The sequence below is a fragment of the Myiozetetes cayanensis genome, unplaced genomic scaffold (genome assembly GCF_022539395.1).
Source record: "Myiozetetes cayanensis isolate MyiCay16 unplaced genomic scaffold, myiCay2020 scf14, whole genome shotgun sequence".
Taxonomy (NCBI): domain Eukaryota; kingdom Metazoa; phylum Chordata; class Aves; order Passeriformes; family Tyrannidae; genus Myiozetetes; species Myiozetetes cayanensis.
The window spans coordinates 7,471,759-7,491,542 of record NW_026087048.1 but is presented as its reverse complement, the minus strand read 5'-3'; the positions used below and the strand labels follow the sequence as shown (position 1 = coordinate 7,491,542).

At 37.7% G+C, this 19,784-nt stretch overlaps 1 protein-coding gene across 2 annotated transcripts in view; it reads right to left on the bottom strand.

The window, feature by feature from the left end:
* The window catches only part of CCPG1 (cell cycle progression 1), a 22,966-nt gene extending 3,182 nt beyond the window's left edge, over window positions 1–19,784 (bottom strand). The window contains exons 1-9 of one of the 2 annotated variants that reach the window (XM_050309037.1): window positions 19,682–19,784; window positions 18,074–18,121; window positions 15,419–15,490; window positions 12,728–12,842; window positions 11,780–11,859; window positions 11,389–11,596; window positions 7,271–7,519; window positions 3,929–4,050; window positions 1,595–3,000 (exon numbers count right to left, since the gene is read on the bottom strand). In XM_050309037.1, the coding sequence (XP_050164994.1) occupies window positions 1,595–3,000; window positions 3,929–4,050; window positions 7,271–7,519; window positions 11,389–11,596; window positions 11,780–11,859; window positions 12,728–12,842; window positions 15,419–15,478 (2,240 nt within the window). In that variant the 5' untranslated portion in view covers window positions 15,479–15,490; window positions 18,074–18,121; window positions 19,682–19,784. The remainder of the gene's footprint in view (window positions 1–1,594; window positions 3,001–3,928; window positions 4,051–7,270; window positions 7,520–11,388; window positions 11,597–11,779; window positions 11,860–12,727; window positions 12,843–15,418; window positions 15,491–18,073; window positions 18,122–19,681) is intronic. The other variant, XM_050309038.1, reaches the window with a different exon arrangement.

Below are 19,784 nucleotides of genomic sequence, written 5' to 3'. Positions count from 1 at the left end.
GTGAGGTCTCTCAAATCTGCTTTTCAGTTACTCTCTTACACTCTGCTCTACAGAAATAATGAAAACTTTGCAGGCACTGAGGAAAGGATGCTTTGAGTAAAGATGGACACTTCAGAGGTTTTCATGTACAGCAAGTACATTTATACAGAGAAAAGGGGCACTAGCAAAACACTGCTGCTCATGGGTTGCAGGTTTTTTATGCAAACAGTCCCATTACACTACAGGCTGTTACCATATGACTACTGTCTCTAGCCTTCTGCAAGGGTAAATTAGGAATATTTTCATCACACCAACTTTTGTATAATACTATCAGTAAATGAATTTGCACTTGTTTTTCTGCAAACTAAATTCTCAAAAATGAAGTATTTAATTAAAAATTAACATTCATTTTAATAATAAATTAGGAATAGGTATTTGGACTGTAAATAAAAACATAACAGTTATGCATTTGCCAAAACTGCATATTAAAAAGGCTACTTGGGAGCTGATAATAGGATTATCATCCTCATGGCTCAGCTTTGTAGAGGAAAAAGTACTACTTCACATAACATTTAGAAACCTCAAAGTATTTAATAATTCAGACTTCCAGCTGCAATAAAATGCATGAAATAATAAGCAATACAAGCACGAAAGAAACCTGACTGAAGAACTGCACCTTGATCTAAACAGTAAATATGCTTTGCACTAAATACCAACACAAGAAAAAGTGTGTGGCTACAAGGACAACTTCTCACGTGTTATAAATTAGTTCATACATTGCACTTGTTCTTACCTGATCAAAATAAACATTAGTACAAGGGACTATATAGCAAATTTTGTAAGAGAAATGGTAAGTATGTATTTTATGTGGCTTTTAATAAGTGGTCCAGACAGGCCAAGTTCCACTCAATGTAGTGAGGCTGCTTGCTAAACTGTCTGTCACCAAAGTGTCTGCAGTACTAACAGTCCACCACATGTATCAGCTTTGGGCCAGCCAGGCTGCACACCACAAATGCCCTGGGAATACCTTTAGATACAGAACAGTAACACAGGAAACAATTCATGCCAAGGACCTTTGGAAGCAAGTCTGAACAAAATTTAGTCAGGGTCAGGACCTGGACTAAAGCCTGCTATGTGATGAACTCTGCTCTGGGCCTACAGACCAGCTCAGACTAACTAAGCTGCAAAAGCAGTGAAATTCCTGAAAAGCCAACAGGGAATACACCTGTCAGAACAGGACTCAGACTGCTCAAATATATTCAAAAACCTCATTCAGGGAAGGACAACAATAAAATCCTAGTTAACGCTCCTTCCAAGACAGCTATTCATTCCATCAGACAGGCAGTAAGAGCTGTTCAGTCCCACTGACAGTTACAGTGTTTTCTAAAGAACCCAGCAGAAACATTAGATTGTGCTATTTACACACACAAAATTTATATGTAAGGTACTACAGATCCACAATCAAGTATTCCACCGAGTCCTTCAGAAAGTCTTCTAGTGTGTGTCTATCTATAGATATAGACCCTCTTGAAGAGCATCTATGAGAACAAGGACACTGGTTGTCTTTCCAAAAACTAATTCATTGTGTCATCAAGTTCAGGAAACAGAAACAAACCTGGGTCCATACTGGGGTGAATTATCATAGTGAAAGTAGTATCTGTAGACGTATTTGTCCAAATCTTCAAAAACCTTTTCATTATTACTTTGGTATTCCTTCATATCTTCCAGGTAATCCTTGACATCATTGACAAAATCAGTGAACAGCATCTGGTCATGTATAAATAACCCATTATGAAAAAACTTATTGATGAAATTTTCTAGTTCTCTCCAGTGATGAAAGTTATGTACAACTTGCTGCAAATACTTCTTCATTAGCCGATTAAATTCATCCACCCTGATAGGATCTGATACTCTGTTAAAGAGACTAATGAATTCCTGATGAGCACATTCAAAAATACCAGAGCAGCCCTTTGGAACAAAGTGGTGTTTTCTATTACACAAATCATCGAGACATTTCTGAGAATCTGTATCTTTTTCAAATGTTGTAAAATGATGTTTTCTTCCACTTTTGAAATCTTTTGGCATGTTGGGTCCCCTGTAATGTGTGTGCTTCTGATTCTCGTAGGAGTTATGGTCTTGGTAAAAAGTTCGAGCTTTCTTGTTTGCCTCGTATCTTTTATCATTTGATGACTTCTCCTTTTCATCAAAGATGTTTTTTGTGCTGTCTTTGAAGTGTCTGAATGTAGACTTCACGGAATCAGTGAATTTTTTCAAGTTTTCTTTCACTGCTTCTTTAGCCTGCTTGATCTTTTCTTTATGGTGTCTTACAAACTCTTTCGTGGAATTTTTCATAGCATCAAAAGTTTCTTTAACTGAACCAAAAAATGATTCCTTTGATTTCTTTCTAGTCTTACTTTGCCCTTTAGCACCTTTCTTTTGCCAATTTTCATTAATTTCTTGTTTTTCAGTTTGGTCTTTTGCTTCAACATACAGCTTCTCCCATAAGTCAGAGCGCTGTTGCTCAAAGTTCAGCTTTTTCTCTAGTTCTACAAGTCTTCCTCGTAGAGTTTCTATTTCCTGATTTTCTCTTAATGTATCATCATCATCATCATCATCACTAGCACTGTCAGGTGTCTGACGAGAACTTAACTGTTCCAGTTCTTTCTTCAGAGCTTCTGTAACGTGACGTTCTTTGTCCAGTTCTCGCCTTAACATCTGGGCCTCTGCAAAGAGTATTTTCTTTTGCCTGAGAAAATTGGTGTTTCTTTGCTTTTCCTCTTCCAAATGTTCCCTTAGTTTCTGATTTTCCATTACAATAGACTCAGTGCTAGTGCCTTTATCTTCTAAGTTTCTAATTTGTTGTCTTAGCTTCCTTAATTCTTCCTGAAGTGAGGCCAAAGCTTTTTCTTCCTTCTCCAGAGATTCTCTTAAGTGCTGATTTTCTGCAGCAAGGCTTTTTTTTTGGGAATCAAAGGATTTCTTCTCCACCTCATTAAAGGTCAAACATGTGGCAAGATCTCCCTTGAGTGACCAAAAGAAACAAAAAGAAAACAAGCAAAAACACTACAGTGAGAATTGGTACAATTTTACCTAGAAAGATGAAAAACCATGGTAGCCCAAACAGAGTTTACTTGTCACTTTGGATACAGTGAAACCTATCACAGCAAGATGCAAAAATAGAGCTGGTTTGTTTATCTCAGTTCAGTTTGTTTATCACACAAACACTTTCTTGGCAACAAAGACCATGTGAGAGACTCCCTCTTCCAACCAGAGGTCATCATCCCTCCCTTTTAGTGGTTTAACTGGCTGAAGGACAGTCAATTGGGTACATGAACTGTAACATCTTGAAAGGAATTAAAAATGAGCACATTTGCTGTTGATTTATGTTCAGCAAACTGGATTTACAGATTACAAATCCAAATAAATTAGAAGTATGGGCATTCAACAATTGGGGCAGAACTTCATGCACTCATTTTGAACCAAATTAGTGGCTGAAAATACATGTTCATGTAAATGTATTTAAACACAAAAGGATCTCCCCAGTCTGTTGGCATCAGTGACAAGCTCTAGAACATACTGAATTATGTATAAATGCTGTTAACAGCCACATAAAAGAAAACTTAAAAAAAAAAGATACACACATACACAAAGCACTCCCTGATCTTCTCTGTGACTGAAGTAACAGTAGAAAACCAAAAGTACAAGTTAAGTATTTAAAAAATTAATAACCATTGATAATTTAGAAAACAAATGCACAAAACCTGTAGGTTCAGCCTATAACAGGTTTTTACCAGCATGTTCTACTTCTGTCTTCATTAATGACAATCTGGCATTATGTCCCAGGAGACAAAAACTTAACAGATTTGTGTGATAAATTAATTTCACTTTGTGTAAAATACACACATAATGACAGAATAATGCAATGACTTCCAGTTAAGCTCAAACCTACCCCCACTTTATGGTGCACTTGATCTCCTTGCTCTTGTTGGCACTGGTAAAGGTCATCTTTCATATCTCTCAATTCACGTGTCTTTGTCACCAGCTGCTGCCGTTTCTGGATCTGGACTGTACCTACAAAGATAAAAACCTTTCCTTTGATAGACTGACTCAGAATAAGTAGTTAAAGGAACAGAGGAACCTAAAGATCCTCTTCGTTCTCTCTGCAAATTCAAAACCATTCTTACCTTACCATTTCTGCCCAGTACTTACTAGTAACTGTTTAGCTGTAATAAAATAAATATTATAAAAGCAGATTGTTACATACCAACTGTGTTTCTTCCAAGGATAAACAATTTCTCAGATCCAAAAATTCACTATTACACTTTTTTTATTTGATAACAAATAAAGGAATTTTGGAACACTACACAGAAACAAGTTAGATCCAAAACAACAAAAGTTGTGCAGGAAAGAGTGCATGTGACTTCTTTGTAATTTTTTTAGTAACATGCAAGTCAACCAGGATAAAAGGGAGACCACTGATCCATGCATTATCCACTTCAGAACAACAACTCTGACTGTTAAGTAAACTTACATGAATAAGAGGGTATTAGCACAGTATTTAAACTTCCATGCAGAAACACAATTATGACACACAGCTCACAAAGCACCAAGTACTGCAGGCCCTGCCTTGTCATCCTTATTCATGAGCAAAGACCCAAGAGTAAGCAAATGTCCTGTTTTTCAATTGTCAGACAAAGGCTGAGACATTGGTTTTGAGAAAAAAATACCTTTGCTGTACTAGACACCAATGTTTTTTTGTCAAGGACAACTTCTTGACTGGTATTCCCTACCTACAGATGTGTTCTCTAAACTCTAACACTCATGTAGTTTTTATTTATTTGCTTTTAAGAGTCTCTTGAATTGAGTCTAGAGCAGAAGGCAACAGTAATTTTTAGGTATTTCATTCAAAACCAATGCAGCACGTGCAGAGTTCTACTTCTGTATTTAAAGGCAGGGGCAGATGTATTATTATACAGAAGAAATACAATAAACACTATTACACTGAGGCATGTTGTGCTCTCTTTTTATTTAATCTACTGTCAAGTTTGACCTTAAAAACAGACAGTGGTCTATTAAACCAAGTTGAACTTCAATTCAGTTAAGGGGAAGCAGGGTTTTTGCAGCAATGATTTTAAGTTTGCAGAGTCCTAGCAAATACTTTTTGGAAGCATATATCCTTGCACAGGTGTATTTAAGTATATTGGCAGTAACTTTGTTTTTAATTTTTATGCTTGACAGGTATTTTTGAAGAATTCCCTTGATCCTAACAATCTGAAGACTGCATCTGAGAAATCATCATTTAGTGTAAAGTGTTCATGTTAAGAGGAACTTGAATTACAGAAAAACACTTAAAACTTTCTCTCCTTATCAAAAATCGTAATTTAGATACAGTAAGCAAAAATGACATTTAGGAACACTGAAAATGAATGTAATGAGGTGCCATTCCTCAGTAATTGGTTTGTGTTTCCAGCTGGTACTCTGAGTCACAGTACCCTTCAGATTCTTTAAGTAATCTATCCAAATCCCTTGCATTAGAGCCATGGTCCCCTTTGCAGATTCTGGTGAAAGAAAAATATTTAATGTCTCAATGTCCATAAGGAGACATTTTTCTGGCAAGGACTTCCTACCTAACTTCAGCTTTACCTGGAAAGCTTTCCCCCTTTCAGATCTCTTTCCTAGAGCATGATAAAGCCAGTTAACTCATTTTAATACTGAATAGCATAAAGTTACTGATTAAGATCTAATCCTAGTTGCTTTCTACATCTCAAAGTTTTAAAGGGGTCCTGGAGCTTGAGTTAAAGAAAAAACACTATCCTGATACTGATCCAAAAAAGAGAAGTAATTTCATAAAAAGTAACCCTTTCCAATCCTCTTCCATGACAATTACCTGACAATTATCTAACATTACGAGACTGATGAGGAAAACATTCAATCCAAGCTGAATCACAAAAACGTAAAGTAGGGAGATGGATTTCTCTTTGCAAGTTTGTGTTTAGAAAAAACCTAAAACACAGGAAGATGGAAAGTAGGATTTAATTTCCTTCCTAGTGGTAGAAAGACCAGTTATCACATAATCATGGAGAACTTTCACTTGAAGTAAAAACTAAAGCCACACAGTTACTTTCTTTCTGCTGAAAGTGCTGCCATCCCTGTCATCTGTGATAACAATTCTTATTTTGAAGTACAGATTCAATGAATGAACAAGTGAATTCCTTAATGATTTTACCCTGAGTTCATGTTCAAAATGTACTTCTCATCCATAGATCTCAAAGTAAGCCACTTTTTATGTAACAGCTGCAGCAGGCAGTAGTAATTGGTGTAAAAACTGATTGATGTATGTTGGCTAAACCACCACACTGGGTTAGTCATTCCTACAATCTCACATACACTAACAATTCTTGAGACTTGCTTTTTTTTTTAATGTAAATATGCATACACATACGGATGTGTGTGTACACATACACGCAATTTAAAAAGTTAATCTGAATGCAAGCACAGCATCCAAAACAGTCATTCATGGCTCTTACCTTCAGATTTACCTAAGAATGAAAAAATTGGTCAAGTGAAAATTAGTGTAAATTTCAAAATAAGTGTCAAAACTTAGATCCCTAACAATCAGTCAGAACCAAACCCAGTGAGAATCATATTCCCAGTCTCCAACTGAATCCCATGCCCTCTCCCACTTTTATCATTACACATGCATCTTAGAAAATCAGGAATGCACTAGGTAGATTCAGATCTGGAATGAGTTCTGCCGTTTTGTTAAATGTAGTAACAATTTATGTAGTGCTTAACTTCAGGCAAGCCACTGAACAAAGAAAAATTGCTGCTATCCTGGATTCCCTGAATGACTCTGGAATTGCAAGGACAAACACAGCACATTTTTCTCAGAGAAAAATATCGATACTACGAACTCCTGTGAAAAATATGACTTGCTCTTACATTTACCAGCCTGAAATGACTCTCTGAATGCTGTGAGGAATGGTAAGCACTACCACAAATTTATTTCAAAAGAAAAAATATGTGAAAAATGAGGGGTACACACTGCATTATGAGAACAACAAGGAATTTCTATCTGGAAGGGCAAGCAAGATGTAATTTCTATTTATTTACTTAGTTTGTATTAAACACAGCTGCACCACTGAAGGACCTCCCTGCATTACCAATTCATTAGCAGTTGCTTTCTCTCCTTGGTTAGGTTTAGATTGTTAGCAGAGAACGAGAAAAGATATCAGAGTCACAATAAAATGCAAGACACCGATTCTGCAGATTTTGCTGGCTGTGAACTCACCATAGAAGTGCCCAAAGCCCATGCTGATGGCGATCACCAGGGCCAGGATGATGCACCTGTTAAGGCCACTGCTGAACTGGCGTTTGTGCTGCTCCTCTCTGGGGGGCTCCGGCTCAGCTGGGGCCGCGCCCTCGGCCTCGGAGCTGGACACCAACCTCTTCTTAGTGCGGCGCTTCCGCACCGTGGGGCTGCTCTGGCTGCTGGTCTCGTCACTGCTGGATTCCTCATGGCTGGCCTGAGATGGAAACACTGAAAAACAACAGAGAACAGGATTTAAAATGCATTACTTTTAGCTTTAAAGACCAATCTGAGTATCCAAATCCATCCTATTTACGCAGAGTGTGTTTGGCATTTATCTTGGAGAACATAAATAAAATGAAAATTCTCGGTGTTATAGTTTATGCTGGATGTTATAAACAGAATGCGTGATCTTCAAAGTTAAAAATTAACTTTTTTAAAGGAAATGATAGAGAATAAAGAAAACATCAGCAAAAAGCTGCACAGCACCTCCACAAATCTTATCACTCACTCACTGGAACGTGTTTCTTTCAGACAATTCTGCCTCTTAAAGCATCTACACATACTGCCCCTGCAAATTCTTGTGAAGTAGAAAGGTTAAGAATTCAGTTTTCCTTCTCTTGCAGCTATGAAGACTGAACCATTTAATAACAAAAGAGCAACATAAAGGCTTGCTAAAAGAAAGCCTCCTAGAAAATAGACATGGTTTTATTATATTCTCTCAAAAAACTTCACTCTGTGACCCACACGCAGCTGCAGACAAAATTCCACTACAATTCTATTAAATGTAGCTATTAGAAATATTCAAAGTCAATACACAGATTTATTTAAATATGTAATTTTGTTTACTTTTAATGTCTGCCATATACTACCTATTAACCTCTTTACATGCCTTTCAAAAAAGCCATTTTCAGCCACTGCTGCACAGGAAAAGAACCATTCTGGTGCTTTTCTCTTTGTCCTTCCCTAACGCTCCTAATCCAAAACACTTGTATTACCTGAGTGATGTTTTGGTAAACTGAATTGGTCAACATTTGAGATAAAAACAAATCCTAATCCAAAAAAATATAATTTATAGAATTTTTGTAAAATTTATGATACCATTTGTATGTTCATGTGTCTGTGGGCCAAAAGCCATATATTCTAACCAGGGAAGTAACAACAGAGCTGTAATTGCTTGTTCCCATTAGTGGTGCAAGTATTTGCTGCATATCCTGTATATAAATTCAAATAATACAGTATGTAAGTAATTATTATTTAATCTCCCTTCTTTAAAAGCATAACTTTCAAGTGTAAGGTAAATATCAAGGGGAAGCAATAGTATATTTAAAAAGTGGCTTTCAAGGATCTACATTCCTGTACTTCATTCACGTGCCTGAAATGGATTCAATGGGGTTGATCGATGGAGCCTCCAGCACATGACAAAGTGCTCCTGCTCGGACACTAAATTTGCTGCTCACAATCACACAATACTAATGTCCCTTCTAGAAATATGGTTGTTCATTCTTGTATCAGAGATCATCACTCAAAACGTAAAAAAACTAAGAACAGAGTTACTGTCCTTGAACAGTTCACAACTGAGAAATCATTTGTTTGAGCAAAGCCATGCACACATCACTGAACAGACAAGAATGCCAAGCAGTGCTAGCTATTACCTATAAAAAGCATTACCACTTAAGATTCTTCACTTAAAATAAATCACAACTTGATAGAAGTGATTACAGAAAAGATTACCAGTTAGTATATGGAATACATGTTTAATTTCTGACTCCATGGACAAGCAACATGCCAGATAATGGAAGACAACTTTCCCCCTTCCTAAAAAAATCCATTTTAGTCAATTAGTCAAGCCAGACTAACCAAGAAGACTTTACAATAAAGACAAATCACTTTAACAGTGACTCAGACATCCAGACTCTTAATGAATTTATATAGCTTGGTACAGAAGGACACTATTTTAAAATCAGTCATTTAAGCAGATGCACACTTCCCCAATCCTGGAAAATAAAGACAAGCATTCAGAATGCATTACTAGAATGCAGAGGTCAGACATTATAGAGGAATATACAGGACAGACTTAGTAAGACAGGTGTTATTATTGCTTATCTGGGGGGTTTCTTAGGATTTTTCAGCAACCAAAGAAACTTACACATGAGGAATACAAAAGCGGTTTAAGGAATAAGCTGCTTCTAGACAAATGAGAAAATCTTTGATATACACTGGACAGCAAAGAATAGGAAAGGGAAAAAAAAGACAATCCGATTGCAAAATGTTGTAAGACACCTAGAGCTATTCATAAGCACTTACTGGCAAGTTGTCAACAGCAATTACACTTTGAGACAAGCACGACCCTGCTTACAGCTGCTGTAAGGCCTCAGTACAACTCTGTACTGTAACAATCAGAGGATGGAAAGGACTACAGATGAAACAAAGAGTGACTGCAATAGCAGTCCAAAATTCTAGCTCCTACTGTGATTTTGAAGTGTCAGATCTACACCAGAAACCAGAGGAACTAACATGAGTTAAGAATGTGATTCTCCTTGACATTTGTGCAAGACATAACTCAAGCCCAGATACAATTCTCTGCAGCATATGAGCACTTCTGCTTGTGTAACATCATTTATTAAAACATTTCTGTCTGCATGGTGAAGACAGCCTAAACAGGAACTGGTTTGCAAATAAAGGTGGCAAAAAATCCTTGTACAACATTTTAGTATCTACATTAGAAAAGATCTGAAGCTTTTCCAACACAATAGAAAAATCAACAGGAAGCGGATGGCAAAGATTTCCATTGCCAAAAAGTAGCATGAAAATGTCAACCGTTAAAACTTTTAGCATTTAAAATAACTGCAAAAGTATTCCAGATATTTTCTGCAATACTTGATCAACTGACTGAACAGCACTAGAGACCATGCTGAAATCAGCTTAAGTTAGAAGGAAGAAATTCTTTTTGCCAGTCACACACAGATTTGGAATCCAACAAGAACCATTCATTTACACGGTCAAGCACAGATATTAAACACAGTACAAACCTCACTGATGTCTGTTCCAAATCTCCATGCAAGATTAACATTTTTTTAAACACCAAATAAAGCACTGACAGCTTAGCCAAATTCTCCAGTGAGGACTGGCTTTCAGTATCTCTCCGGAATATCACTAGTATAAGATCAAGTCAGATTGCTATTAAAAATTGTAAGAACACTCCATGCAAGCCATAAGCAATCAGCTTTACACAAGCTGATCAAATTTAATCACACCACCTTGGAAAGGAAGACTGCGAGACACATGCTCTTTCACCTCATTTCCCCATCCCCTTACACAATCAGGAATCTTCCTCAGCTTCTCCAGCCAACTGACTTTTGTGTACAAAAACATAGGGGGGAAAAAAAGGCATTTTTAGAACTCATCCTAAAAGAAAAGAAGAAAGTCAACTAAATTTTAAATTAGAAATTAAGTCAGGTCATCCAGAAGACTTAAAGAAGGCAACTGCTTTGTTACAAATCATCACTCGTTATGACTTGATGCCATCATTTTGTTTCCAATGGATACTAAACAGATACACAAACATTTAAGGATGTTGCATCCTACTTCTAAAATAAAACAGTATTTTAAGTAAAATCCTGCTCTTGAAACAAACTTCATTTAAAAAGTAAAAATCAGCAATATAAAACTGTTATGGAGAAGGTAAGTTTGTGTGGTTATGCTGCTATTAGTCCTCATGGCACCAAAAATCAATTCTCTCCTAGTTATTACTCATTTAGGCCAACCCTATAAAAGCCAAAAAAATTGCTGGGAGAAAACCTATAATTATTCTGTGAACTAAAAGTAATTTTACTTCTTAAAGATATGCTATGAATTTACTTTCTATTTAAAATAGTGAATGCTTAATGGGACAGATCACTTCCAAAGAAAAAAGCTGCAGACAGACATTTGGATAAAATTTTAGTGTGAGGGCACCTGGAGCTTTTCTAGACTCCAAATACTTGGACACTATTTTTTCCCCTCTCAACACAAAGAAGGTTCCCTAAGCAAAGACTGGTTTGGGGTCTTTTTTTGGTGACATTTTTGCACACAGTTGTTTAGTGATTTACTACTCTTACCAGTTTCTACATGGGAAAATGTATATTGACTGCTAGAGGAGGAACCCATGTTAAAATCCTCTGAATTTTGAGCTTCTTCCCCATCAGCTGGAGCTTCCTCCTGACTCTGAGTTTCTTCTGGTTTTGGAGCTTCAAGTGTAACAATGTCAGAATCATCGCTAATTGTTCCAACACAGGACCCATCGTCTGGAATTTTTTGTTTCTTTTCCTAAGGAAAGGGATAATGTGAAAATTACTCAGATATATTCAATATAAAGTAATTAAAAAAAAAAGATTTGTTAAAACTTTAAGAAAGGAAAAATCCGTATCTTTATTTTAATGCCTTCAAAACATTTCCTGTCACTGCCAGATGGGGCTTAGAGAAGCTTCTGAATAACATAATGTACTTTACCTCTAGAACTGTCTGAGTTTCCTCAAAACCAGACTCAGTGTTATCTACCACTGGAATCTCTTCATCATTGGTGCACTGAGCTATATAAATAAAAAGAGGGAAAAAACACAAGCAAACAAACACGGGATTAAAACCAGTAACCCCAAATTACGCCCACACTCCTATAATACTAAAATACATGTAATTGTGACAGATCTCTATTATGTGCTTGTATCAGAGACACTAAATCTTGTTTTTAACATAGGTCCATAATTATCAGAATCCAGGATACTTAAACCCAAAATCTCATACTGACCATAATGCAAGTAACCTATAAATGAAAAGCACAGCTGGAAAAAAGACAACCCTATATTTTAAGTTGATACTACAGTACATTTTTATGCATTTGGAAACATGGCCCAATTTAGTCAACTGCACACTGAACCTGTCATGTCTGTGTTCTCACAGAAATAGTCTTAGAGCAATAACACAGTAACAGTATTAAATTTAGTAATTAAAATAAGTGCAAGGATTTTCATTATATTAATATGCACCAGACTTGCACTTTCAACTCAAGAAATGCTAACACAGTGTCAAAATGTTATTTTTCAGGAGTACAAGGATTGATTGTTCCTTCCAATTTATTCCAATCTGATCTATGACACTATTAAGGAATACTTCTTTTATCAATAACACTTCCATAGGCTATCTTCCAACAGCATTAGTGCACACTATTCTACAACACATCTGAAGTACTGACAAAATGAAAGACATTCTACTAATTTCATCTATTTCAATAAAAAATACTTTTATGAGGTGATGATTGAATATTTTCCATAACACTGATGAAGCAAGTACTTTGACAGAGGTCTGCAAAGTATAGAAACTCTACAGAGTTTCTAATTTTGTGCTAATGCTCCAATAGATACTTACCTATTTCATGCAACGGCTCCTTTTTTAATATCTTACCTTGTAAATCAATTGCTTGCTCCTCTTCTTGCAAAGAAACATATTCTTCTGAAACAAACTCATGATTATCATTTGTGCTTCCATTTTCTGATGTCACTGTCTCTATGTCAGAACCCTAAAGATAAAGAGTTTAAATGGACATTACAGTTACTGGGGTTTCCAACACTAAAACAGGAGAAAAAGGTTACAAAGAAAACAGAACATTAATAATAAAAACACACGAACAATAACCTTTAAAACTGAAGAAAACTTTGAGCAAAGAAAAGCAAGTGAAACACCAAGTAATTAGTTAGAGGGCAACAACTGCTAGTGTCTAATACTCATGACCAAGGTCGAAAAAAGTCAGAGGAGGACAATTCTAGGGGGAAAAAGGACAGCAATTTAGGCATCAATTAATAACTATGATAAGTATTTTAAATAACTATTTTTATTACCTTTATCAGACCTGTTCATTAAGTGGAATTTAGAGAAACCGGGAAGGCTTTGAATCTGGGATCTCATTCTTGCACACATGTCCATGTATTGTATGTAAGTACAGCACCTCCCCAAAATGGAACTTTCAAGAGTGCCACCATGAACACTAATAAATGCTGTTACCAGGAAAAAGTATGTATAACTTTCCTCCATCTCAATTTCTGTCATCTCTGACACCAGGAAAACAAATATTTACACAAGCTCTAAACTGGATTTCTGTCTTTAATCCAGAAAGGAGTCTTAGTTATTAGTCAGCTGCCAGTCAGCAACACCCTCAGAGCACAACAGGAACTGAAGATTAACAATGTTAAGAGACCAGGGCAAGCAAACTAAAGGCAAGCAACATGCTTGACAATTCCAAGTATTTAATCTTTATATTGTAATTTTTCTTTAAAAGAGCTGATGGAACACAAGTAAGGTTCTAGAAAACTACAAACATCCAAAACATAACTGAAAAATACTAAGTCACTGTGATCCATAAATAACTTGAGCTGTTTTTGTAAACAGAGATAAGTTATTTTTGCAATGGCAGGTGTGAAATTACAGTAGTAGTAATACTTCCAGATCAGTTTCCCTGGCTGTCTCATTTCAGGGACTCAAGCAAACACATACGCTTTCGTTTTTAAGAGGAGACTGTACTTCAGAAAGATTAGATACCTCAAAAAGAATTGCATAAGATACATAAGGCTTCAAAAATTACCTGTTTTAGTAAACTGTCAAAAGCTTTATCTTTTATTTCTTCTGCTATAGAAGTGTCACAGTTTTAATCTCAAAAGTTTTACAGAAATTCACCACTCAATTACAAGTAACTTACTAAAATCTGAGAGAAATCTCAGGAAAGAAAACACAAAATAATTTGGGGGGTTTGGCTTGGCTGGGATTTATTGATAGATATATAGATTTACTACGGGACAATTGTTCTCTGGTGTGAAAGAACCATTACTTTAGTTTCTTAAATTTTAAATAAGGAAAAGAATAACAAAAATTCAGTTTGCCAGGTTCTACAGCAAGGCAAACATTAGGAGTAGTGCTTAAAACAGATTACAGTTTTAGTTAAAATATCAAGAAGCTGGGCTACCTGAGCACAGGGTAAGGCAGCCTTTTCTTAAAAACATGCAGTCTGGTGTGGATGCACAAACTCTGATTCACCCTATCTGTTGCTAGACCTCCATCCCCCTTCCATTTCATCACCCTCCCATTTCATCACCCTCCCATTCCCGTAACAGCAAGGAGGTCAAGAAAGGATATTATCACCTCACTACCCTCCTACACAAAATTAGCAAGTCCTTTCTCAGGAGCAGTCCAACAATACAGGGCACTGCCTCTCTGGCCAAAGCAGACACTCAGTGCAGCACACACAGCTGTCAGTTCTCTGCAGTCACAATCTGGACAATGGCCATTTCTTGCCTCTCTTAACTCAGTGCAAAACAAATCCAGAAACGGATTCCACTGTGTCATCACCAATACAGGTTGCAATGATATGTGAGAAATTAACACTGCAGTACTCCAAATTTGTCTAAGCCATAGCTCTATCCCTTTCCTAAATATCCAAATCAATTCACTGAAGCATACAGAAGTCCACGTCACCCCCTCCCTGGGTAACACCTGTGTGAAGGTACCTGCCCATCTCATCCATTCTACTTCCTTCACATTCAAGATTCAAAGGTGTCTTACCAGGAGAATACTGACAATGGCAGCTCCTAAACACCAGCGCTTCCCCATTCTTATTTCCTTGAACCAGGAAAGAATAACCAGGAACAGAAGATCTCTGTGCCGCAGAAATCTGTCCTGCTTTGGCTGGGCAAACCCCTGCCATCCCATAATCTTGTGTTATGTTAAGTTATTTAGACTGCATAATTCACTTGGAGTTACAGTGTAAAATAACCATCCCAAGAATGAAAATAAAGCCTGCAATTCACAGCTGCGTAATCCAACTGTGGTAGTCAACTTGTAAACCCTTTCCATTTTATCTGAGCAGAATCCAGCAGCCTGTGCTCTCCTGGATCCTGCCTGGTGTGCAGGAGTTTTCTGCTTCTCTTGGTGACAGGATTCCAACTTGTTCATCCAGCCCAAAACAAGGGAGAGAAGTTTTAACCCTCCCTTAAATACCACCTTGCTACCAAGTGAAATGGAACCAAGGCCCAACACTTATAAGCCTCAAACCAGCTCTCTTGTGCTTTTGAAACTGAGAGAACTTCACTAATTTGAAACAGGTACCTCATGATTGATGACAGTCCAGCCGCAGGAGGAATCACTATCACTGGAATTTTCAGACATTTTCAAAACACGCTGCAAGTAAAAGTAGATTCTTTTAATACGCAAGACATAGAATTTCATTGGTCTCTCAAAAAAGAAAAATAATAAAGAACACAGAAGAATCCAAATCACACTGTTACAGAACAGTATATTAACTCACAAATTGTTATTCTGGAATTTAGGGAAAAAAACAGAATAAAAGTTTAAAAAGAAAATATATTCTTTTGTACTTATTTCCTATTATTTTTTTTATACTTGGAGCAAACAGAGCTTTGCTAAGTACACATCTACGTCAGCCAGCCAAAAAGCTCTCAGAGCAAACACATACACACAAAACTAGTCAATAAATCAATAATCAAAGTTAAAATCTGTCTGTAGTGTCATTGTTTTAAGGATGATTCAGTATGTGAAATAATTTCTGGATTGTTACATGCACAGGAACTACAGTTTATTCAAGAAAAACACCATGGGTTTTTTTGAGAAGACACAAATTTGGATCTTCTGAAACTAATTCTCTCCAACTACTGGGCAAAAGCAATGTTTGGTGTTTCTGTCACTCCTTCCAAGAGCTCTCAAACGCACTCATTCTGAGGAAAACTGAGAGAGTACCTGACAAGTACAAAACTAAAATGAAAACAACCTGAAGTACAAATTTTAGTTGTTACAACACTCCTGAGGGCGACTTTCAGAAGAAAACTGTCCAACTGCGGTTGCCTGTTTATTTTTTCCCCTTTTCACCAGGAATTTACTGGGAATACAGAGTATTCATTATTGCTGCATATTCAGATCAATTTCTGAGGTTCTTAACTAGCAAAATGACTTTAAAATTCCTTGAAATAAAAATGTATCAAGTTGTTAAATAAAATTTATCATAGATTCATCTTGGTGAAAAAAAATCTTCCCAAAACTGAACAATTTCCAATCAACAACATGCCTGTTTCATTATGCATCAATGTTAATAAGACATCAAAAGAAATCATGGTTCAATAAAACTTCTGAGAATTTCAGACACCTGTTTTATTTCCCACACCTAGCTACTTCTAGTATGAACACAGAGAAAATTTATTTACTCTACTTTATTCTCCTGTCTTTACTCCCAGTTTGTTAACACAGAAAACATACATAAACCTTGAATGACACTTCCAAATACGCCAGTGTGGCCAGAAATTGGCACAGTAAAATACAAAACTTCCAATTCCACTTAGCTTTCTTACAAAATACAGTAAACATCTATCTCCTATCTCTGCACTATGGTAGTTATTGTATGTTTTTCTAAGATAATGCTTTTTTCTCATTAACTTCAATTAACATATCTACAGTACCTCTGTAAAAAAGGCAATGATGACCATCACAAACACAGTTTATAAAGAAAAATAATCAACTGATATCAACTAAATAAACAACTAATAATCAACTTAGGTATCAAACTTACAGAGAAACTGAATTTCTATTTTTTATAAAGCCCTAATTTGAATATGATTGTCATCTTCCTGCAGATCTTTTTCTTCCTTCATTAGTGCTTTTCCTGGAATCTCAATTAGGGAATGTCAGGTTTGGGAGGGGGAAGTGGGGGGAATGTATTTTGGTTTGTGTTTTTTTCAATCATACTGCATATAATCAATTTTTTTTTAATCGAGATTTATTTAAAAATCATAGTTCTTCAATCTGGAAAATAACAAATGCCCAAATGGCAAAGGCTGTGTTCCAGAGTGACAATGGCATGTGCTTGCTGTCATTAGTTATTCTCAATTTGCCCAGGCATCCAGCAGGAGCAGCAGCATTCCTTTCAGAGGAAGGTAATTACCAGCCCCAGAACTCATCACCTGTCAGAAACATCGCTGGCTACACTGCAAGAAGTGAATTCTTAAAAGATAACTTCAGGTCACCAGCACCAGTTTCTGATACAAGTGCATCTGCAGATGTTGAAAGGACAGGTTTTAACAGCAGACTCTGGGCTGGATCTTGTCACATTTGTCTTCCTCCAGCTCCCCCAGCATTTCCTCCTGGGCCCTGGCAAAGTTAACCCAAATGCCATCCTGCTCTCCCTCCCCATCCACAGCACAGACTGGCAGGTAACTGAGCACTGCACAAACTCAACTCTACTGAACACACACGTAAACATCCATCTTCCCTTCCCAAACACAAGTTTCAGGACCTAACTGTGTGGGTACTGACATCATCAAAAAGATTATTAAAAAAACAGAGAAAGAAGCAGATAAACCACCATTATTTTCTATCGCTTGCTCACCTTGATACATGACTTTGAGTTAAAACCTTGTATTCAACCAGAATATTATATTAATATTGTGTAACTGCATACAGGTGATCAGCCTCCAAAACAGAAAAGTTTTTAATATCAAGAAAAATAATGGAATAAAAAAGGAATAATTACAAAACCACTGAGGTTTGCAGGTAGAATTGCTAAATTTAGCCAAATGATGATACATAGATAGCTCAGCATCAGACTGAAGGGCATCTTTAGGGTCAATGCATTCCTACACGTACATTGTAGGAATACACATATATCTGTAAAACAGTTATCAAAAGTAAAGCATTTTATAATTAGTTAGGTCGAAAAGATCAAAGCAGCTTAAAAACTTTAATTAAAAAAATTACCTAGGTACAGAGTTCCTGAACTTCAATCATCAGCTAAACAGCTTATTTCTGTAAGAGATTAATAACACACACAGTCATAATTAAATCTGAGGTCAAATCCAGTCCCTTAAGTAAACTGAAATACGGAAGACTACTCTGAACCCAATGGCTACACTGATCCACTCACAAAATCTTCACCAGCCTGATTCTCCACCAAATCATAAAGACCCAGTAAGAATCAGTATGCTCTCCCTACCAGCCTAAAGGTGCTGGATATGGTTGGCACTTCCTGAATGCAAGTGATGTTGAGAAAGTAGCTTTGAGCTACTAAGGAATTAAACGCACATGAAGCCTGCAAACTTCCTAACGATTCCAGATGACATTAATGGGTTCCAGACCAATAACAGCAGGGATAACTCGAAGATACAGTAGTGTCACACATCTCCTATATGTCAGGCTAAGTCAGAAGGAAAGACTTGGGGGGGAAAAAAAAAAAAAAAAGAAAAAAAACCCACACCCCCAACACAGTTTCACTGGTTTTGTATTCTCACTAGATATCTTCGTTGCCACTACTGACACCACCTTTTTAATTTCTATCTAGCCAAAATAAATATCCATTATATTCAGAGTTCAACTTTACGTATTGGGAGGGGCAGGGATTAAGAAGTGTGAACTATTTTCCTAACCTTAGTGAAATGCAAATCAGAAGCATAAGGTATAAAAGCTTACAGCCATATATGCATTGTTGCAAACGTAATACAAGTTAGCCCAGTTATCTATATAAAAATAAACATGAGATCCCACGTCCTATTTATCCACTGTGAAGTACAATAAATACCAGACTCAGAAAGAATAACCACTCCAATCTAAACAAATCCTTAAGTTATATCATTTAAAAAAGAAGATTTCCTAGATGAAAAAAAAACAACCTTCAACAAGCATTGACAAAGATGAGTAACAGGCACCAGTAGGAATGTGGATGTGTTCTGTGGAGTTTGCTGTGCTGTCATTGCAAGTACAAACTCACAGTTCTCTTCCACAATAGCTCCTTTGTTACACAACAGAAAAAAACCAGGTTTAGTGGCATTACTCTTCAGGGTTCTCCTGCAAGTTTAATATTTCTGCTCAGTGGCAATTTTTTTCCCACAGAACATTCTTCTCTAGGAATATATTTAGCAACCCATAGAGGCTATGATTTCCAGCGAGACGAATGTGACTTCTAAGAGCCCGGCCGCGCCAGCGCCGGACATTCCCTGCTCAGTGCCCAGCGCTGCTCTCGCACAGGTGCCCCGCAGCACCCAGACCGGAGCGCGGCGCGGGGCCAGCGCGGTTAAAGCGGCAGTGCCGGTGTTTATGAAACAGAGCACCTTGCATCAGCCGGGGCGGCAGCGGCTCACGATGAGAGCAAAGGAAGTTGGTGACCGCCAGCGCCCAGGGCCGGGTCCGCACGGCGGTGACCCCCGCGCAGTGACCCCCGCCCGGCCCCGCAGAGCAGCGCGGCCGCCCGCACGGCCCCGCTCACCCGCACCACCAGCAGCTGCCCCGGCGTCCCGGGCTGTGCCCCGTTCTGGGCAGCCCCTGCCCACGGCAGCCCCCGGGAGCTCCCCGCGGGCCGGACCCGCCGCCTACCTGAGCGCGGCCCCCGCGGGGCCCGGCAGGACGAGGGGCCGCGGCCGCCGCTGACGCCGTCACAAACAACCGGGCCCGCCCGGGCCGGCGCCTGCGCGCGGGG